At 38.5% G+C, this 23,504-nt stretch overlaps 1 protein-coding gene across 9 annotated transcripts in view; it reads left to right on the top strand.

Annotated features, from left to right (window-relative positions):
- The window catches only part of LDB2 (LIM domain binding 2), a 206,628-nt gene that overhangs the window by 60,139 nt on the left and 122,985 nt on the right, over positions 1–23,504 (top strand). For all 9 annotated transcript variants that reach the window (XM_072336109.1, XM_072336114.1, XM_072336116.1 and 6 more), the window contains exon 2: positions 11,848–11,950. In XM_072336109.1, coding sequence (XP_072192210.1) covers positions 11,848–11,950 — 103 coding nt within the window. The remainder of the gene's footprint in view (positions 1–11,847; positions 11,951–23,504) is intronic.

Here is a 23,504-nt window from a genome sequence, read left to right as displayed (position 1 = left end):
CCTCTTGCAGCTCTCTTGGTGTGTCTCACAGCAATCAGGTGTGCACATCAAACTGATAGTGGAGAAACCCATATGGAGAAGGAGAATGCTAGAAGTTTTGAACACTGAGCACACAAACACAGCACCCTCAGAAGGGTCATATGAGATTTTGATAATCTTTTATTGGAGGGGCTAGATAAATATCCAGCTGTAATTAATTTTATAGGCTCTCAATGAAAAGCACATAGAAACATTGGAACATCTCACAGTGGTTGTCACTGCATTGATAGAAAGCAAGCTGTGTAGTCTGGATCTGTATGAGGTCCCTTCTAACATTAACCGTGCTGATATTCTGTGATATTCAATGGGTTGGGCTCCTCTAGTTAAGAAGACATTAGCACTGAATCTTTTCTGATTATTTTTTTTTCTCACTTTCAGATGACAGCTCCTCTGGCACTTACACGTTCCCAGGAATGGGACGCTGCAGTTTCTTGGCTTTGTCAAGAGTACTGCTGTTTTTTCAGGCTGTTTAGCAGTCTGAACACAAATCTTCCCAGAAAAGCTCTGAAATGGTAAATGCTCTGGGTTTACAGCACTCTTGAGAACCACATAGTACTGCTTATTGGGGGGGGGGTTGAAATTAGGGTTCTGAACACAATTGTTACTTATTTTAGCTAGAAACACAGAATTTTAGCAAACCAGAACAGAACCTAGTATAAAAAATAACATTAAAAACAAGCCCCACACTCTATGCTTTTCTTAAGAAAATAGGATTTGGATCTTTGAAAGTAGGTCTGAGCTGCCTGAGAAGTTCATTCTTATACATAGCTGCTTTAAATTATTTCACTCTCCTCTGCAGCAGTTCTGTGCATGATTCACCATGTTATGCAAAATCGTTTTCTTTCTTAAAATAGTTCTGTGTGTTTGAGCTCTCTCCCAGGTTTCATATTCTTTATGGTTTTAAAATATCAACACTGATATTTTTATTTGGCCTAAGATATGTGCCATGTCTCTAGATCCCGTTCATTGAAGAAACTGGGGAGGAAGGGAATTGGTGTTCCCAAAGCTCTGCTTTCTCTTGTCAGAAGATGCTTTCACCTGGAAGGCAACAAGGGTAAAAATCCACATCAACAATCTTATGTGTCACTCACTCAGCTCTCAGATTAATGTGAAAGTTATAAAGAAGAAAGACATGTTAGTTTTTGCAGTCACTTAGTTTATTGGCTGACATAAGCACACCAAGAGAGTTCATATTCTCAAGGAAATTCAGAAGCTTTCCGTAATCGAGGATTCCAAATTGTCACATACTGTCATCCTTTTTTATTCTACTTAATGATGTATGATTTTATTCAAATAAATTTCAAAAGAAGTAGGAAAATAGCAAAGCCCAAATGCCGTCTATCAAAAGCTAAGAAATCTCAACTGAATCAGTGTTACTGCTCATCTAACAGGTCCACGAAGTCTGAAGTGATAAGTTGTAGTTCATAGGAGGCTGCTGCTTTTGCTGATGTTTAAAATTTCATTAGATGTTTATAGACCCAGAGGTGAGGACCCACTACGTTATAATAAACAGCACAAACTATTTTTATGTTTATTATAAAGGATTAAACTCTGACCTGTTGTGATCTTTTGACTAAATCATATCAGGTCTCAGCTACAAGGATAACCTTAGGGAGTGATTTCATTGACATACATAGTTCACATTTGGCATTGCTTACTTAGTTAAAATTTAGATTTATACATTTTTCATATTAAAGAAGTACAGCAGCTAGTAACTCAACGTTCCAAGTAACTAACTGCTTGTGTTGCTACTAGTTGACTGGCAGCAAATGAAATCCTACAAGGTTTTTTATATAGTTTGGTGGTAGTGATACAGCTAAGTGGCCTCTTGGTAGGTAAGAGCTTTGTTTGTCTAGGGTTTTAGCATAATCATTAAATCACAGCTTTCTCTAATTGCTTCAGCAACAGCCAAACTCAGTTGGATGGGATTCTACAGCAAATGGAATTCTGTCACATTCAATATTGGTGTTTGCTTTATTAAATAGCATTTCTCTGGGGACCCGCATAGTCTTTTCAGAGTTTTTAATTTGTTACAATATGTAGTAGCTGGCTTCTGTGAAGGAATTGTTCACAGACTGCGTTCTCATTATTGCTACTGATGCCTTTTTACTTTAAATGAGGTTGACAAGATAAGATACACCATTTAGAAGAAAGCTGTGCTTACTTTGCTCAGTGCAGTTTTGAAGGAGAGCACTTCTTGGTGTGCATAAATTCTCCTATTTCTTTGAAGTGAAAATTTAAAGTTAATTATTAAAACAAACATACAAAACCACTCTGTTATCTCAGCCCTCAGTTTCCCAATGTGTGCTTCATTCTCTGTGTTTTTCTAAACTAAATATTCAGTAGTTCGGCCACCATAACGCTGTGGGCAGTTATCAGTTACACTACAATATAACATTAATAACAGTAAAAGTTTTCACTCTAAGTATTGTTTTTATTGTAAGCAGGTAAAGCAGACATCTCCATTTGAATCAGAGTTTTAGTTTGTAAATGCAAATGCCGATTTAAAGTTAATGCTTCTCAGCTCTGAAACTTCTGAGCATGTTGGGTATCTGACTGCACGGCACTCCCATCTTCATCTGTGCAACTTGCATTCCTGAGTTTTGCTTCGACATTAATCAGCTGTGACTGTCATGTGCCTGTTGGTGTAATGTGCTTCAGAAGGGTAGTGCTACACAACTAAAGCAAAGGAGCGACCGAGTGATCCAGTGGTAGGAGAAAAGTATGTGAGAAATGGCATTATTTGAATTCCCTTGTCTTGACTATAGATTTCCTTATATTTCACGTTTCCAAGACTGTAGGAAGATATATCTGAACAATTCTTCCTTTAGTTTAACTGTATTTCATATAGGAATTTCTAATCCAAAGGCAGGGCAAGATAAAATGCGGGACCTGGGGGCCTGTATTGGCAACTGTGGCTAGCTGGGGAGTGAACTTAGGAAGCCAGGCAAATAATCACATCTTCTTCATTTGAAACATTTCATACTGGCAGAAATCTTTAACCAGTGCTCCAACTTCTGTCTGCCACTCGGAGCTTTTTATGTGAAACAGCGGGAGCCTGGCAGCCTGGAGAGCTTTGAGCGTTATGAGCTAAAAACTTGAACATCATTTATAGGTTTTCCTGCCAAGACTGTGAAAACCTAAACAACGTAGATACGGTTGTTTCACCCAGCTTTCCACTTATGCTTTGCCTTTGCTATGTAAGCTCCCAAAACCTCAACTAGTTTTCTTCCCGAATTTCAAATTCTTGATAGTACGTAGAATAGGATTTGTCTTACCTATGTTTATCCCTGTAAAAGTTACATGGCTAGGCTGAGCTATTCTCTCTACTCTCTCTACAGCCAGTGAAGAGACAGATATCTCCAGGAGGGTTTTTGTCTCGTATGAATTTAGACAACCATCTTGGGGTGAAATGAATCCCAGCCCTGTTGTCACCCTCCAGCTTTGATTTAGCTAACAGTAACAAGTTTGATCTCCATGCTGGGATTTCAAGTGCTGCACACAATGTTCCAACATTTGCTGTTATTTACTGGAAAATGGGTGCATAAGTCTTTTAATTAGTCTTGCAAATCTCATCTTAGCGTTTGAATAAGTTTGAATTCATGTACATTTGTACATATATTTCTCTTTCAAACTTTTTTTTTGTTAATTCCCACAGATTTTCACAGTTCTTTTTGCTCAAGAAATATGTACTTTTTTTTTTTTTTTTTTTGCAGCAAAGATATTGTATATTATTAATATGTAACAACACAATTTTTGTGCTTCACAAGAGGCATTTCTTAATAACCTCTTCAGTGTTTTTATTTTTTTCTGACTAGTTATTGCTAAATCAGGCTTGTGTGCATGAGGTTACCTATCTTGGGACATGCAATACATTGGATCTTTGCTATTTCATATATCTTCCAAAGAAATAACAGTTCTTTGGTTACACAGACATGACCAACATAGCAATGTGTTCCTACCTAGTTTGCAAAGCTTAATAGGAGGTAATAATCTTTAATTAATTTGATTTACCGGGTAACAAATGCATACATGGATCACAGTCCAGCAAACCATTTAAGCGTACCCTTAGTTTTAAAACTCTTTTGTCAGAGTCTCAGCAAGAGTTTTCTTAAAAGTCCTGTAGGGTGTAACGTGTGTGCCAATTAAACATAAATCTCACCACCTGGATGTCTTTTCAACCTATTTAATCTCAGCTTAGGATAAACTGCAGCACTTCTTAGCCCTGTCACCATTTGATTCTTCTCCAGGAAGACAGAATATAATGAAGAAGCACGGCTTGTTCTGGGTTTCTCTACCTGATTTGTACAAGAAGACACAAGAGCTAAACGCAGTATGTTTTCTTAACTCAGCTGAAGATCTATTTCTTACATTTCAAAATACAGTCTTCTATAGTGGGACCTCTGAAGTCCCAGTGTTATATTGCCTGCAGTCTTTGAGGAGCTCCAGAGAGACTTTATAGAACAAAGACAGGGATGAGTCCAGTCAATAACAGAGGTGCCGAGGACTTTCCTTTGGTGTGTTCCCATTGTTCATCAATGAAGTATTTAAATGTCATCAGTAATAATTCCATTTTCATTGTAATAACTGATCAAGGCATTTGTGTTCACTAAATTTTAGTGCCTTGGGATTTGGTGTAGTTGAGTAGGTAGATCCAGCGAGATTCTTTCCCTAATGTTGCTGAGAATATGACTTTTTCATCTGCCCTCCTGACATATGATGTTTGATGTTCTGTATTCACTGACAGCAGTACTAGCTATTGCCTTTTCATTGGGATATATGGCGTAGTAGCTTCCATTTACTCACACAGATGGAAGTAAACAAGGTAAAAAAGAAACCAGGTCAAAATGTCAGCATAAAATAAGAACATTTATATGAGTAACAGTAGTACAATAGATAATAGACACACTTAATATTCCATCTCTATAAACCACTCTCAAAGGCTGAGGCTGTGGAGCATTCTTCTGCAGAATAGAGAAGTGTAACTGCAGCTCATTTTTGATAAACGTGAAACTCAAGCTTGTGATTTGTCTGCAGTGACTGTGGATGGAGAATACTACTAAGGAACTAAATTTCTGTTCTCGGCCAACTAGAGACATTCACATGCCTATTGAAAAGAGGGCTCAAATTTGGAACAGCTTTGGGAATGTATTTAATATGCAGTATATATACCAAAGCCAAACAGATACTGCAGTGGGGGTAGAAGTGTCTATTTCTGTTAACAACTGCACTACAATCGTAATTTAGTTGTAATGCCTAGGTTTTTTGTTCATGCAACCAGAATATAGGTCTTGCCTCTAGGGACCAAGTGCAATCTTATCCCATATTCTTAAAAAGGATGAAAGGGCATCCTCTGCTAATTATTGATAATATTGCTGTGAAATATCAAGGATGATGCCATGGCAGCAACAGGGAATTGGCAGTAGAATAAGTCTTCTTGAGCCCAGCTTCATTGCTTTTTCCTTTCCTTCCCCCACCCCCTTTTTTTTTCTTTTCTTTTTTCTTTCCTATCCATTCTCGTGTGCAGGTTTCAGGAGTAGAAATAATGAATTCAAATTAAAGAAGCAGTGAAATGACACGTAGCTTAAATTAACCCTTTCTGCTTTGTCCTGCTTACAGTGTAGTATTAAACTCATCGATCTGTGTATTTGCTGCACTTGAACAGTGAATGGAGTGAATATTTAAGGATTCATTTAGCTTTTATCCACAGGCTGAAGTAAAACTGAAACAATGACAAATAATAGGTTTGAGGCTTGACATTCTTTTTTGATTCTGTTATTAGACTGAACCAGATAGCTTGCTGTCTTATCCTTTCCTGAAAACAAGTTAAAAAATCTCACTAATTTTAAGGACTGTAATTTTAAGAGCATATTCAACTTGAAATACCTGTAACGTTTTGTAGATGGAAAAACTGAATGGCTTAGATGTAATACTATGCATTACTATACCATACTTTTATAGCTGTGTGTAGACTGGTCTTGCTTTTTGCCAGCCTAGCAAGCAGTTGCCACAGCCACTCTAAAAAAAAATTGCTACGTCAGGCATACATTAATGGCCAAATAAAAAGGAAGAGGACAATAATCCTGAGCATGTGAAGAAAAGAAGTATATTCCTTATCAGTGTGATCGTATTTTGGTTAGTCTGAACCTCTGGTATACTTACCCAATGTGGACTTGCCATTTTAGAACCTAAGTGAAACTGTCTCAGAGTGGTGTATCTGCAAAGCTGGACTGTATAGCCAGAATCAGTGCAGTGTATTTGTTTTGCTGTAGTGATGCTAATTCTCAGATTCCCAGGTTCAGAAGAAAAGTGCATGAATTGCTTTGCATATTTTGCGAAGCCTTCTTCCTCCCTTTTTTGTGTGTCTTTCTCTCATTTTCATCTGGAATCAAATAATTAATGTTTGATTTTCACAGTTCTCCAATAAGAACATAAGCTGTTAGTGCTTTCTTTTTTCCTGTGTTTTGTTGCCTCATAGCGTGGTGATATTGCGAGCGTTCTAGGCAACAAGAAGAGAATCCCAGATATAGTATGAATTTCCAATGAATCTGTAAGAATAGCTTTCTGTTATGAGTTTTCTTTCCCCCCTCTGTAATTCTGCTGGATTCTTTAAGTTATTTTGGATTTCCAGGAGAAGCCTTGCCCCCATTTTGCACAGGAGCCAGTCTCTCTGCGGCAGCGCTGCTGTCTGCTTTTGTTGCAGGACTGTATTCTGTCTTTTCAATAGAACAGAAACTTGGTCCTGTTTCTTTACTGTACAAACCAAGATAAGTTCCAAAGTGGAATGTAAACAATAATTTAATTAATTAATAAGTAATCTGAAGAAACTGATATGCTCTGAGCCCTGAGTAGAGTTTTGGCAAAAGCTGCAAGTATGTAATGGAACAGAAAACTACTTATGACCAAAGCCAAGTCTTAAAATCTTTCTGCCAGTTTTACTACGCATTGTTTGAGAGATGGCGTCCAGCCACACTAGTAACTGAAATAAAAGCAACACCATTAAAACTGTGAATATGTGTGAAATAACAAATGGAAGTAATAGAGTTGGGCATTTCTGACTGGGGGAAGGGAACTGGAGAGTCTGTAAGAAAGATCTGGTTAGTTGCAAGATTAATTTAATGCTATTTAAAATCATATAATCGTGGAACAGCTCAGGTTGGAAAAGACCTTAAAGATCATCGAGTCCAACCACAACCTAACCATACTAGCCTAACTCTAACAACCCTCCACTAAATCATGTCCCTGAGCACCACCTCCATATGGTTTTTAAACACATCCAGGGATGTGACTCAAGCACCTCCCTGGGGAGCCCATTCCAGTGCTTAACAACCCTTTCTGTAAATAAGTTTTTCCTGATATCCAACCTAAACCTGAGTACTGACGCAACTTGAGGCCATTTTCCCTCATCCTGTCACCAGTGAGCAGAGACCAACCCTACTCTTGCTGTAAGCACCTTTCAGGTATTAGAAGGAAGCAATAAGGTCTCCCCTCAGCCTCCTTTTCCCCTGACTAAACAGCCCCAGTTGCTTCTCATAGGGCATTAAAACATGCTTTATACTTAAAATAAGAGAAAAAAATAACATGTTGCAAAAGCAACAATAGTCCTTATAAACTCGCCTTGGGCAACTAGATTTCGACCTCTTTTCTCAGGTGCTGTACAAGGTACTACATGCTGCTAGGAAGAACGCCCCAACTGTAAGATAGGTGTGAATCTTCTTCTATCTGCATAATGGTGGTTATGTAGGTTTATCACCTATGTACTGTACGTATTAATGCACTTTCAGTCTGTTCATACTTTTACTTAGAAAATAATTCAAGACTCAGAATATCAATTTTTCACACAGAATAAGTAGCAAAAATAAATAAATAAATAGTTTAAAAAAAAGCCCACCCAAACAAACCTATGCCAAATCGTATAAAAACTGCAGCACAGAGACAGACCTACAGCTCTGTTCTCAGATGGCAAATTCTGTAAAATTAAGATACACAGATCCCTGTTAATTTGTTACTCCTGTGAAATTTATATCGGAACCTTGAATATGCTGGGTAGACTCAAGGCTGGTCTAATTTAAAGCTAATAGGGAAAGTTACTGGTTTCTTGTGTTCTGCCATTCTGTTTTTAATTGTCTGTCAGTGTGCTCTGAGTATAAACATTAATGACAGAATTTCTATGATACTTTATCTTGTGAATTTCATAATTTGTAAAGGCTGTGCAGCTTTTACAGGTGTATTTAATGGCAAATTCTTATCTTGAACTGTGTTTTAAAAGCTCGAGTGTAGTTTGATTTGCTGGGAATGGGGGGAAGGGTGGAATAATATTCTTTCCTTGGAGAGACAGCAGTTTCCTTGTGCAGCATTAACTTGAAAGAATATGAGAAGCGTGCACGTTGCCAACAGGCGTGTGGATGTATAGAGTTCTGAAAATAGTAAGTGTCAATAGGGAAGGGCTGCAGGTGCCAGCAGAAAAATGTAAGCTCCCAGGGGAACTCTTTCTTTTTATTTTTGCCTTGTCCAATGCCAAGCCACAGAGGCTGGTGTTTAAAATTCAGTTCTTCCCTGAAAAGTGATTATACAGAAAACATCCCACTTCAGAACAGATGTGCTTCCTAGGTGTATTCAGAATCACATTTATTTGTTTTCACGATCATCTTTTCATATACTCTTTATACCTGTTAGGCAACCAAAAGCAATGTGAGGGAGAAACTATAACTCTACCAGAGTCCAGCAGGCAATGTGGACCTGGGCACCCACTTATTTTGGTGACGTGGCATCACTCTGGGGGTCTTTCCACTCTGCAATAACGGAATACTAAGGACCTGTAATAAGATTGTGTTGCCTAACCCACATTGGCAGCACACCAAGCTGTATCACTTCTTCCATCCTTGTTAGCCATAGAGAAGTGATCGGTCCCTTCTTTACACCAGTCTTTTCACACACTTCAACACTCACTGTCATCATATTCCCTGTAAGCTTCTTTGTGACACCAAACACAACCACATCTTTCTGACTTGCTTAATATGAGTCTCTTAGGTCTTATTTGCTTGTGTCTTTAAGCTCTGTGATTCCTCTTGTTCTCTGCTAAATTCCTAAAACTTGCCCACAACAAGTAAGTGGGCTGGACATGGAGGAGCATTCCAGCAGTGGATGGACTGTTCCAGCTGAAGTCCTTCCAAACATGTGCTTGTTAGAGTAGATGAGAATCATGTTTTAGACATAATTCTTAGCTCATATGGAGGAGCAATGGATTGCTGACGTATTTCCTTTATGGTCTGGACCTTCTTCTACTGTTCTGCTTAACCTTTTTTCCCCCTTTTTTGTATTTGTGCTTTTCTCACTTTGCGTTATTGAAGTTCATCTTCATTTCCACACCATTTCTGCAATTCATCAAAATAATTTTGAATTCCAGTTGTGTTCTGCAAAGTATCTGCATTCTCTCTTGAGCGTGGTTTCACATTTTGACTTTTTACATGAACTATTAATATAAATGAAAATAAAGGAATTTGGAAAAAATTCCATAGGTTCCACTTGCCTTATTTTCCAGTTGCAAGACCTATTTTGGTTCGGCAGTCACCATCATAAGCAAGGAAAAAAGGCTCATTTGGCTTTCAGACTCTTAATCATGTAAGAGTGTAAGGTGTAAAGAAGAACCCAGCTTGACTCTCGCATCACACAGTGAATATGTGGGACAACTAAATGGAAGGGGGAAAAGAACATCATTGTCCTTCAAATCTGATTACTTTTGCCAAAGAAATCAGAGTCAGGAAAAAATATTGAAACCCTAGGACTCCATTTACTTGGAGATCCTATTCAGAATGGAGCCATGCTTCAAATTACAAATAATACTGAGGGTGGAATCAGGAGGAACAATGACAGTTGTGGCAGAAGGCATTCGCTGCTTGGGTAGCTGGATACATCACTGCGCCTTGTCACTCCTGACCCAACTCTCAGGCTGCCTCTGTCCTTTTCTCTCCTTTGCCCCATTCCTTAAGTTTATTTTAATAGAAAATATTTGAAAAGCATTAATTTTTATTTTTTATTTTTTTTTGTTATGTTTAGGCCATTATTTCAATGTTTGAGCGTGTGAGTGCACTACGTGAAAGGAGGTTGCCATGGTAATTTCTCATTATTGTTGAATAGAAAAATAATTACTCTGGCAAAATCCCCCGTAACCTGTCAGAGCATAAGTTAAAGATGCCTGGGGGCAGCCTTGCCTTCACCATCCCCTTTTTGCAAGAAAAAGAGGGTGATTTTATTCCTCTTTTTTTGTCTTCTTCTTTTTTTTTCTTAGAATAACTGGATCCTTTTTCAGTTTGGCTGGGGGAGACCTCATTTGTTTTTCTTCACCATTTGGCTGTGAGACTAGTTGGGCCCACCTGTGATGAGGTGGAGCAGAGAATTAATCAGCAGAGCATATCCAAGCCCAACAGAGGATTTATATATTTTATTAAGATGGGGTTTTTTTCTTAAGGGTGGAAAGAAGGTTGGTGGTGTATTTTCTGTTTTTTCTTCTTCTTGACATAAACTATGCAAAAACATGAGATAAAGACCTTGGACTGCGTTCAAACTGTGACAGAGTCTGGATATTTCATTTATCCAGGGAGAGAATCCACAGTAATTCAGTCTCCACATTTTTCTAGTCCCCAGACTTCTTGGAAGCAAGCATGAGTGCAAATATGTGGTTTTGAGGTGAGGCACCACAGTCTTCCTGTTCTACTCTTGTTTCCTGTGTGCATTTGCATCATGAGGATGCTTTGGTTCTCACCCTCATGTTGCTGAGTATTGCATGAGTAGCTCAGGTAATGCCAGGCTACCAAGATTACCAACAGCTTTTCAACAGCAGAGCTGCAACTGTTCCTTGTGCCGTTCAGTAAAGCCTTTCCTCCCCTCTTGTTTTGCTGATACAGGAAGTATGCCCCACAGATCCTGGTGAAACAATGCTGCAGCCTTTCTTTTGGCAAGTGGCAAAGTGCAGTAGCTAGTAATTACTGCTTGGGCAAGAAGTTTGAAAGGTGTTGTTAATCACCCAAATGCCTTGTTCAACCACTGAAGGCAACAACGACCGCTGTGATGTACTGGTCTATACTTTAAGTGGAATACTGTATTAATATTTGGTATTAATTATTATGTTCCATAACTATTGCGTTTTGACTATGTGTATTACTGCATCTCTAAGTGTACACAGGCCATTTAAAATATTGTTTTCACTTCATGTATCAAACTGATAAGTAAAGATTTCTCACAACAGTTACATTTAAGTAACTAACTGGTATTTAATTAACCTGCAGTAGCATTGTATTTTATATTAAATGCATTGGAGGGGAATGGCTATTACATTTAGTTTCTAAATAACTTTCTTGTCAACTCATGCTGATAATCAGGTTATGTAGCATTACAGAATTAAGTACTGACGTTTTCTCATGATTAGGACCAAGAATTTGAGAAATGCAGCCCAGAGACAGAGCTGGGGGGCAGGGGGTGCAGTCAGAATTCATACACTTGCAACTGATGTATGAAAGTATTTGAGGTTTAAAGAAGAACATGTTTTTATGAGAATGAAAGTTGTCACATACTAAATATGTTGGACAAAATGGTAGACAGTTTATTGTGTAATAAACTAAACGTTTCAGCTCTTTCCTTAAATTAACACTCAAACCTTATCTAAGAAAATGAATTTGAAATACCTCGTAGACATCTAAACCCCCCGAATTAGGGGAAGATGTGTGTGAGATCCTCTGGAATTTCTATTTTAAAAAGATGAACATATTTTCATTTTGCCTCCTGTTAAGTGAATGATCTGTTACTTCCTAGGACAGTGACAACCTCTGGTGGGATGCCTTTGCAACTGAATTTTTTGAAGATGATGCAACCTTAACCCTTTCCTTTTGTTTGGAAGATGGACCAAAGCGATACAGTAAGAGATACATTTTTTGTTATCAATTTAAGCCTTAGTTTCTATACGTGTTTTATCTGTAGAAGACAGATGTAAACCTGGTGGTGAAAAAGCCACTTGTTTGTATTCAGTGACCATCAAGTTCTGTTAGAGAACTACACGAGTTGGGATTCTGTTTACTCTGTGAAATTCCTCTGAATTTTATTATGGGAAAATAAATTATTTCCTAGTGGAATACAGAAAACATACAACATAATCTTTGTATTTTTGTAAATTAATTTGCTCTGGCTGTGCTTGCATGCTTTGTTAATTTAGTTTCCACAAACATTCAAGTGTTGAATCTTGTGGGTAAAACTGTTCACAGACAAGGAACTTTGCAGCAGCAATTGTCAGCACTTTTGCTGGAAGGGCTTTTGGATTTAAACAGGGGCCAGGAAAGTTACCCAAGTATGTATCCACGGGGTGTAGATAATCACTGCTTCATCAGCTGTGTGGGTCTATACTGTTTGCACACATTAAGGACCTGCTGTTGTTAGTGTCTGACCAGGCAGAGCTAACCAGTGGAAGTCTAGAATACTCTCACTCAAGCACTAAATGCAAGCTTGAATAAAATGAAGCAGAGGATAAATCTGATGGCATTGGTATCTGTAGCCCACGTATTTTGAGCAGGAAAAAAGAGGTAAAATTCATTGAATAAATTGTTTGAAGTGAATAATTCACTCAGCTTTAGCACTAAGCAACAGAGAGATAAGTAAACACTGAGAAACGGCGCTGCCAATTGTTTCACTCCATTCAGAATGACCCCTGCTTCACAGTGACAGCTTGTGCTCTGTGCTTAATGCGCTGAATCTTGCGAGGTTCTTATTTTCCTTGAGAGTGACTGATTGTCAGTGTATCACTCACACACTTCTAATTCCTTTTATCAATTATCTCAGGTATTTATTTGACAAGTGAAGAAAAAATAACAGCCACTTTGAATGCACATTCTGGGGTTACCGCTGACAGAATTACAGTTTCTTGCCTTTCAGAGCAAGTGATAAGTCTGTAAAGATCCTCAAATTACAGCCTATAGCAATGTTGGTAACAGCTGATCTGTCCTGATTAGGTTGAGTCAACTTGTCAGATATCAGATTTGCTAGTTGTGTTATCAGTCCAGAAGGCAAAGATACATCAGCAAAAAAGCAATTAATGTCCAGTTAGATCTGAGGGAGTTCTGTTACTGCAAAACAGTGCTACTTATGAAAGAATTTGTCAAAGAGTAAAATATCCCAGTTGTCGCAAATGCTCGATAATGGTTGTGCTATCTGGAAGTGGGGCAGTTTGGTACAGGGCAGTGCCATGATTCTTAGCACTGCTGCTGATAAACGCAGCTGAAAGATTGAATTACTGTGAACACATTTTTTAAAGTGACTGGTACACATTTATTTATTTTTTTTTTCCCTGGTTTTAATTTCTGACCTCTGCAAAAATGGTTGTTGCATTTGGTGTTGATATTCTCAATTAAAGCTTTGCAGATAGTGCTCTTTCCATTCATTCACACTTCCTTCGTTAGTAATAATTTATGTAGCTCTGAACCACAAGTATTATTGATTCCGACAGAAGCAGCATTCCAGTTAATTCACAGTATGAAGAATATGCTTGTGTGTTCTCATTTGGGACCTTCCTATCCTTCCTATGCCATAAGAGCAGGCCATGGTGAAGGCTGCTGAGTGCCAGGCCAGCCAAGGCTCTGCTCACACCTCCAGAGCTGCCCAAAGAGGGTGCAGAGTGAATGCTGTATTTAAGGGTTTCACAGGGAAATTTCATGTCCTGAAATGTGTCTGGGAGCTGAGACCACAGCTGCATCTCTTTGGGCACAAATATGGGCAGATGGTAGCTTCCACCTACAGCAGGCCTTTGCTTAGCACTGCAGCCTGGTAGTCTCCATTGACCCACCCAAACCACACACAGGCTGCACTGTGAGCATGGAGGGTTTCAGCTCCTTCCAAAATCCCTAATGCCACCCATCAACTTGACTCCATGAAAAGAGTGAAATTGCTGGCCAGTAATCTGTGACTCATGTTATATTTGGTGGGATGTACTGAGCTCCATGCATGGGGTTTTGAGTGGGATGAAACAGAAGTGCCTGGCCTGCCAGCCCTCCATCCTCAGTGAGACTCCCGCTTCCTCATGCCAGCACACCCTCCCTTTTGTATTTAGAGGGTATTAAAAGCATCAGAGCTGGCTGTGGGGGAAGAGAGAAGACAAATTGTTGGTTCTTACTCTTGAAGGCACAAACAGTAATGGAAGGAACCAAGATTAGACCCCAGGAAAGAGAAATAGGCATCCTTTGAGAAGTCATTTATAGAGTTGAAATTGATGAAAGATGCTGACCTCTTGCCTTTGCTCCAGGATTCAGCTCAAAATTGCCTTCCTTTGTCTTGCTTCAATCTGCGAGGTATTTGCTTACATCTCTGACATCAGTTGTGGCTGGCACCTCATTTTCTTTCCAAACGGGCAATGGTTTCCTGCTTTTGGGAACTTAAACAGTCTCTCCTAGAGCAAACAAATTCCACCAAAACAAGAAGTTTTTTGGGAAAGAGGAAATATATGTGGGAAGAATGAATAGTTTTTCATTGTCCGTAGCCACAGGTTTTGTTGTTTGTTGTTGTTTTTTTTTATCGGTCATGGCAATTCCCAGTCCTTTTATCCTTGTTGTAAGGTAATGTCCAGATACTGCCTGAGGCAGACAGAGATGAGGAGAAGCACGAGGTGCACTCCCTCTGCCTCAGCTTCTATCTTCAAAGCTCCCAGGAGTGTTGTGGGAGACTGAGAAGCTGAACAGTCCTTTCTGCTTGTTTCCAGTCTCCTCTGCTGTCCCCCTTGCCCCTCCAGGGTCTTCTTTTACCTGCTTGCCTTAAATGTTTCTTTTTCACAAGCTCTGTGGGTTTCCTATCACAGCTGCTCTGGGACAAAGTTAAATCTCTCTGCACTCTGCTCATACCTGGACTGCTTGATCCTACACCCATGCTGAAAGCATGCAAATCATGCCTGTAAATTAATGTTACAAGATTTTAAAACAACGCTACTTTTCCTTGCCTCCATTTAATGTTGAATATATGCTTTTGTCCAGGAAACCCTGACTTATGAACACTATTATTATTATTATTTTTGTACCAGGAAAATAAGCTACTTTTTAAATTTCATGGCCCCAGACCGAGGCTTTATGAAAGTCATGAAATATTTTTAGGCTTGCCTTTCAATTACCATGTTTTACAGCACTCTTCTCTATACTGAGAAAAGCATTTGTCTTCCCTTTTCTAGTCTCCCTTTGGTTTCTGCAAGGTTTCTCCTCGACTGTGAGCCCTAGAGTCCTTCAATTTGTAGGGAAAAATAGATATGGGTCAGAGTAGGGATTTTAAGTCACTGGGTTATGTTTACTTTACTTTGCACCAGAGAGCACTGTGTACTGATAACTCAAGATAGCTTTAAATATGCCTCCCTATCTGTATGGCACAGCATGTAAAGAATCTTCCTTATGCCCTGGGAAGAGTAGAGGTCTGTTAGTTCAGTGATCCACCAGCGCTAATTAATTTGATTGCCAGGGTTGGTAGACCTAGACCAGTTATCTTCACAGAACATAATCCTGCCTTGTATAAGTGCTCACTTGAAAGCCCAGCTCAAGTTTTCTTGCAAGACTTCTGTGTCAGACCTGAAATCACTGCTGTGTTTGTCTTTGCAATTCCTTTTGTCTTCAGAATTTTGTTTCTGTGGATGCAACAACTTTGCCTTCTCTGATTCCTCCTCCACTGTACAACATCCCAGAAAGAAATACCACTTTTCTTTCAAACAGCTGCTGAAAATGTCTGTTTTGCTTATGCTTCCATGAGCCGTTCTGTGAACTCTACTGATTTGTTACTAAATTCTATCTTGAAATTGAGTTTTAATGGGAAACTCTTTCAAAAACAAAGATACGTTTTACTGTGAAAAAGGTGTCACTGATTTGTGTTTCCCCCAGTCGAGCTTTTTGGCTACAGCGAAGCAAAAAAAATCACACATTCCGGTGCCTAAAGACAGGGAAAGATTCCAGAAACCAAAGAGACGCTGTTTTAAACTGAACTGAACTGAACTGGATTCAACAGAAACTTAAGTAGTAAACCTGTGAAATTCATTTCAGGGAGAGTAAAAAGAAATTTGCATTGATTTATTATGCTCTGCTTTATTGGGTCAAGGCTTAAATAGAATTTAAACAAACAAACAAACAAACAAAACAGGAAAAGGGAAAAAAAGATATATGCTGAATGTAGTGGATTTTTTTTTTCGTGGTTGTGGATAAAACATATTCGTTTCCCGTTAAGAGCCTCCTATCCCTGTACCAGAGTAAATACTAGACTCTGATCCATTGTTGCCCAGGTTCTTTGTTTCTTAGAGACAAAATATTTCCAGAACAGATAAGAGAAACAAGTTTGATTGACAGCTCTTAGCAGAGTCTCATCAGCTGCTGTGCTGACAGCCTGGTGATGCGCACTGTGCTGATGTGGTCGGGACTGACAGCTGATTGACAGCCCAAGACTGTAGAGACAGAAAAGATGAAGCATGCTCAGTAAGAATAATGTGCAGTGTTGATGCAGCACTGCAGAGAATAGGAGCTAGGAAGTTAACTCTTTCACAGCAGAGTGACACTGTAACGCATAATGCACATAGCTGCCACTGTACAGAAAATTAGAGCTTGTCTGCATTTCTGCTCTATTCACTACAGGCTGTCTGTTCGTGGAGAAGCCGTGTGCTGCGAAGAAGCAAAAGCACAAGTTGTCGTGTTTGTAGCTGTAAAAAAAATTAATGTATGGTAGCTGTTATGGAGTCTCCCAAAGGATTTACTTAAGCCTATAGGTATGGAATACACTGAGCATTTCAGGCAGTTTTTGTGGGCTTCCATCACCAAATTTTGTATTCCATTGCATAATGTTACACAGCAGAAATTTCAGAAGGAATAAGTTGAATTCTTTTCCTCTGTGGACTCCTAGAAAAACAGTGTTTTCAGTTGTAATGTTATTCAGGATCAGTAGATGAGAATTGAATATGCGTTTTGTGTTATAATTGCTACTGCAGTTTGGATTTGGAATGTACAATAACGTGCTTTTCATTTTGTGCCCTCAGTGCTCACTTTCCCTACATGCTGCATGTGCCCTTGATTTTTCTTCATTTCTCGACTATTCATTACAGGAAAGTTAGAAGTAGAGTTTTGTAGCACAGTGAACTTTAGGGCCAAATGGTGACATCTTTGACTTCTAGGTGCTCATCTGGGTTTCCCACTGTGTCTTAGGAATATATCACGCAGATGCATCTTAGACTTCACTACAGATTACTTTGTGAATACTCAACAAGTGAGCTGCAACAAATCCATTCTACCTTTGTCACCGCCTGTAACGCGTGACGTACGGGCAGCTTGAAGACCTCTGGATAACTTCTGCTGATGTAACTGCAGAAAGCTATGTCTAGTGGGCTGTTCGTACATGCAGGGAATAGTTTGGGAATAAACAGTGAAAGTTCACCACACATTACACACTTGCTTAGCTGTTGTCAGTAGGTTGCATGGAGAAGCTATCATGCCACATTATCACACTGGGTTTTCTCACATAGCTCTTACAGAGAAAATTAAAGTTGCCGAGAGAAACTGGTTGTAGTATTTCCAGGTACATGCTCCTTTTTTTGTTTTTCTTTCCTTTTTCTTTCCTTTTTCTTTCCTTTTTCTTTCCTTTTTCTTTCCTTTTTCTTTCCTTTTTCTTCCTTTCTTTTTTCTTTTTCTTTTTTTTTTTTTTTTCCCAGAGAAATCCCAGTCATTAAACATGATCTGAGCATTCAGGTACAACACAGTAAATTGACCTAGCTTAGTAAGCGAGACAGATTATTCTGTGTGGCTGCCTTGGCTTGATGTGTGTATCCCAGCCTTCTCTTTTTTCAGTTGTGCCTTCAATTTGCTTGCAGTACTTTTGAGATTCATTTCAGTATACAGATGAAAAAAAATAGTTAAAATTGAGTCTAGCATATCCACAAGTGGTGGTGGATCGCAAGTAATACACTCACCTCCACACTTAATGCTCTCTAATTGATAACTGCTTCTTAAAATTGATGCTTAAGCATTTCTCAAACCAGTCTTCACGTGCTCTTCTTATTACTTATTTTTGTTTACCATAGAATGTAATGCTCTAATAAGTCAAATACAGCACAGGTGTTGAAGTCCATTAGCCCTGTGTACTTATCACCCAAGCTTGTGTGAATAAAAGACTAAAATAAAATTTGTATTACAAAATCTTTTTTATGTAAAACTACGTTGACTGGCATTAATTATGCCCCTTTCACTTCAATCTTTGTTAGTGCAATCCTGTACAATTCTTAATCTGTTTTGTCTGGATTGATATCAAGGTAGTGAGTGCATTACACTGCGCCGTTACCTGGCTGTCTAGTGTTCCTTCTTCAATATCAACACAACAGCAGTATTTTATTTTATTTTTTTAATTTCCTCAGTAATTCTTTTTTAAAATAGCATCAGATAAAAGCATGCAAAAGAACCTCTTAGAACTGCTAATCGTAAAATATTTTCTTCAGTGAGATGCTGTTTAAGATTCTACTTAGTTGCTGATGGACTAGGAGGCACTTGTCATCTCAAGATCAATGTTCTTTCCAAAAGTAGTACAAAAAAGCTCTTCTTTCTATTTGCCATTAACTCAATTCCTGTTTCCAAATGAAATAATTTTTTAATATAATTTAAGAAAGCTATTTTTTTTATCATCCATACAATCATAGTTTTTTCATTGCCATCTTCAGCATCCCATTGTAATATTTTACATTTTAGAGTGTATAGGTTTTTTTTTTTCTGTTTGCTTTTTCTTTCTATATTCATCCTGATTATCAGGTTCTTTTTCCTCCTAATTATTGTCTCCAGTTTTAATACTACTTCTTTAGCCGAAGTTGTCTCTCACAGAATAGTTACAGCTTTTGGGTATCTTCTCAAGTATGTTTAGCAGACTCTTAAGCTCATGCTTACTTTTTCTCCATAATCTGTCTCAGACAGTTGAGCTTTGGAAAATACTGTATTTTGAAACTCCAACTGTATCTCTCCAACTGGGAATGCCTTTTCTTTGTCTTTCTTGAATGCGTGTTTTGAATGGCATTCCCACAGAAAGATGTTGTCTGATTGGAGAGTGTCTAGAGAAAACTAAGAGTCTTGAAAATAAAATTCATTAAGCAAAGTGAAAGAACTAGAGTTGTTCAGTCTGCAAAAGAGAAGATACGGGGAAAAGAGTGAGGGGAAAATGAGGCATAGAAGCAGTACCTGTAAAAGAAAGGAAAGCAGCCTGTTTCCATATCCATGATGAGCAGGAGAAGATATGCTGGCTTTATTTTGCATGAAGAGGTGCATGGAGGTGTTAGTTCCTACTGATAAGGAGCAGGAGGAAATGCCCTGGGGCTGTGGAGCCTGCAGCCATCCAGGCGCTGAGCTGGGCTCTGCATCACTACATGGGCACTGCTCCCCAGGAAGGCGCCAGCCCCCAGCCTGCTCTTCAGCTCCATCCCAGCCCTCATAACAAGCTCTGAAATTATTTTCTCATCTTAGGTATTAAACTTTCTGTCATTAACAACACCCTGCTATTCCTCATTTGTAGCAATATGAATAATGTTTTTCTAATACTGCTAGCCATGCAAGACTTCCCACATGAATCTTTCACTGATTTCTTTTGTAACAGGCATTTTTCTTTTTCCATATATTGCTGACAGGCACTGAAGGAATAATTCTTTCCATTTGCTGATTTGCGACAAGCAGGTCTGAAACAGACCTTCACCTCTACCCACAGCAGCCTCATTAGTTAGCACAATGTTCCTGTGCTCTGAGTTATCAATATCTTCAAAGTCCAAAAGCACTTATTTGCAGTGAAGGTACAGCTGTGCGTGCACAGGCACATGTGTGTACAGACACAACTGCATGTCAGTACTCTGAGGAAACTGTAATACTTTCCCCTTTCATGGGGAAAGGTTTGTCATGAAAACTTTCCTATCAACCACTGATTACAACTCTGGCTTCATATACCTTACAGTGGGCGTACCAAATCTCTTCTGCTTGTTGCTGTGCATGTTATACAAACAGTTGTGCAGACCTGGTGGAAAGGAGGTGCTGAACTCCTGATGTGAATGTTGCATGATTGTATATAGCCTCCAACCGCAATGACATATGAAAATTCCAGTCAATCAGATTGATTATGTTGCTGTATAAACAGATTAAGTTATAAGTCCTCTTTGGGAGAAATCATAATATAACCTGACACAATACATTATAGGAATCTAAGGTCCTTTTAGAGAGCAGAAAGAGTAAAGGCAAAATTGCCATGAGAGAATCACAGTGATTAATGAGTTTTTTTCCTACCCAATACAAATATACCCTTTGTTGTGCTTAGCTTTTGTTCACTCGCTTCATCCAAATTATGTAGCATTCGGGCCATTCTTTCTGCTGGAAACAATGCTAATAAAAAGCTGGAAATGCATGCAAAATGTTGGAAATTGGTATATTTTACATCAAAATACTGAATAAGTTTTTTCTGCTACGAACTCATGATAAATTACTTCTTTATTTGCACAGTGATAGAGGCAGTTGTGAAGAATTGGTCAGTACATTCTGGGTTTTGCTGCATAACTGGCATGCAGCTCAGTGTACGCCTTCAAGTGGCGTTGGTGCATTAAATATAGGTTAAGTTTTTCTAAAAATTGCAAAAATATATGTGTTATTAAAATGTTTTTGTATGAAGTTGTTAAGGTTCATTAGTTGTTACTTTAGCTTTTAAAAATAGTTGGTGACTTTTTAGTTGGTTAGCTAATAGAAATTTACAGGGGAATATTCTAATATACATCCAGAGTTCCCGTAAGAAACAAAACTGCCTAAATATTTACCCTCATCTAGTATTTTTCTCCTTTGTTTTTTGTTTTATCTGATGGCATTTTGTACTTTCATCTTCTTTTTGGACCAAGGAGAGCATTTAACTAAGCATAGTAGCTTTAGCTATAACTGCTGTTCACTGTAATACACTGGATCATACCCATTGCCTGAACGTGTTAGAACTGATTCTTTAGTGCAGAGCATTGAATAAGTAAACAGAGGTTCGTGAGGCCTTTTAGTTTTTCTTCCCATTTTGAATCCTCAGGTGCAGATGAATCAGAGAATCAGTCCTTCTGGCTCTGGGGGCTTTATGCTTTTTATGGTGACTGTAATGTTTAGAAACTTCTACATTGTGCTTATCCACATAACGCTGTGGATAGTGCTGTTGCACGGCTGCAGGGCATTAGCGGGGCAAGGCTTTTAGGCACAGATGATCTTACTTTAAGCTCAAGTAATTAAAAATTCACCACAAAGTTTGAATGCTTCTCATAAATTGAATCCTGTGGAAATGTACGCACACAAACTGAACACAGTCAAATATCCAAACATGCATCCTAAAGCAGCGTTGGGTTTATCATTACAAACGTGCATGTGTTTGTGTTTACCACACAAATGAAACCGTTAATAAATCTTTTACGTTGTATTTCATTGATGCAGTAGTGCTGTTCCACTTGAGGCACCTTATTTTTAGGAAGCAGGTATTTACTGTAGTGCTATATTTTTTAATGGTTTAGGAGAACACAATATGCAACATCACCAAAAATTATGGGATCTTTATAGAAATACATTTAAACTGGGTCAGCTGCAGCACCGCGATTAGTAGAAATAGAGCCAAAAGCTGACTCTGGACACTGAGATACTGTTCCCAATTCCAAATTGGAAGTTTTCTTGAATTAATGTAGTCATGAATTTTTGTTAAAGTCTGCTGTGTATGAGAAGTCTGAGATATTATACAGTGGCTATCGTTCTTTATCATATTGAATTCTGCATTCCAAATTATATTACCTTTAAAATGTTGCTGACATTTTGCTATTCCACTACACTGCTCCATACAAGTTTTATACCATAGTATTTAAGCCCATTCTGGTGCATATAGCAGTGTAAGCAGTGCCTTCCATTTCTTGTTTCTCCTCCCCTTGCTTTCTCAGAAAAGTGGATTCTGTTGACGGATTTGCTAGAATTTTTTAAGACAAATTCAGCCATGAGAGAGACTGTTGAAAGTTTGCATCACTTTGTAGGAATATCTATTGGATTTGAATTGAATATTTGAGATGTGTGATATTCCTTCGTTTTTGTCGAGTTCAAACTACTCTTCTACTGACCTACTAGGAATGTCCCATCTCCCGAAGGACAGTTTGGTATCCAGCTCTTGCACAGGAAAAGGCGCTAATCCAGGCCTAGCATTCTGGAGCTGCTCTTTTTGAACAATTGGCTCCATGTCATTGAAAGAGAAGGTGTTACTGTGATATATTTTCTATGGTAAAACCCAGAAAAGAAGTAAAGGCTAGCTCTTAGGCCCTAGAGGCATCTTGGCTGCTGAAGAGATAACTCTACAGTACATAGAGAGAAGCACGAGTAGGTGGCTCTACAGCACCAGCTCCAGAATCAACATCAATGTGAAATTCCCAGGGTGCCTGGAAGTAGGTGTTGACCATTTTGTTGTATCTGTTAAAAATCCATTACTGCTTCCATCTCCATTTGGCTATGAAAAAGAAGAAAAAAATAAAAGGCTTTTACATATAATTTTATCTAGTCCAGAAATATTAGAATACTGTGTAATTCGATTTTATTTTTTTCTTTAATGTCTGGACCTGAATTAATAGGGCATTACTTTTCATCCTGATATCAATCTTGTTCCTTTCATTCAGATCCAAATTCCTTTGTAGTGCATGATTTAATTCACTAAAATGAGGTAAAATGAAACCCTGGTCAAAGGAGCATTAAATAACACATATTTGGTGACACATGTAATTACGCAGCCTGCTGAGTAACTGCTTCTGTTTCCTCCCTCTTTGAGTTGGTCACAGACTTGTAAACTTTTTTCACCCTTAGAAGCTGTTGCTGCCTATGATATGAAACCTTCCTCTCGTACAACAACCTTTCTTTCCTCTTCTAAGGAAAATCAGTTCATCCATTATTAACTGAGATTAGAGAGATTAAAAATACACTTCTCTAAAATGTCCTTAGATTTTCTTTAAACAATCCTGAACTCAAACTAACTTGGTATGCCCTACCTGAGGATCAGCGCTGCCTTCTGTGGGAAATTAGCTTCAATTTGACAGCTATTTTTGTTTCAAGATCGCATGCACACCAGTTTTTCTGCTGAGGCCTGGCTCTCAGGGACAGTTGCACATGCATGGCTGGCTGTGCATCAAATGCTGTAATCCAAAGGGATGCTCCAGGTCATGATTATTTAATTTTAAAAAGAAAAAGAAAAAAAAAGAAGGAAAGGAAAGGAAAAAAGGGAAATCTCAGTCCAAAGAGATGCTGTACCAAAATGTGGCCTTGCACCAAGCAAATATTTATCAACTTGGAAAACAGAGGAGTGTCTGTCCTTTCCAGACCACTTCTATTCAGTATTCTGCTTTTCTTCATCATGCATATACAACTAAATTAGTTAATGGGTTAGATTTAGACTGAAAATGAAACTAGAGGATATCTTATACAGAA

Source organism: Excalfactoria chinensis, chromosome 4 (genome assembly GCF_039878825.1).
Source record: "Excalfactoria chinensis isolate bCotChi1 chromosome 4, bCotChi1.hap2, whole genome shotgun sequence".
Classification (NCBI taxonomy): Eukaryota; Metazoa; Chordata; class Aves; order Galliformes; family Phasianidae; genus Excalfactoria; species Excalfactoria chinensis.
Note: the sequence above shows the minus strand (reverse complement) of the source record. Positions and strands in the feature narration are given on the sequence as shown.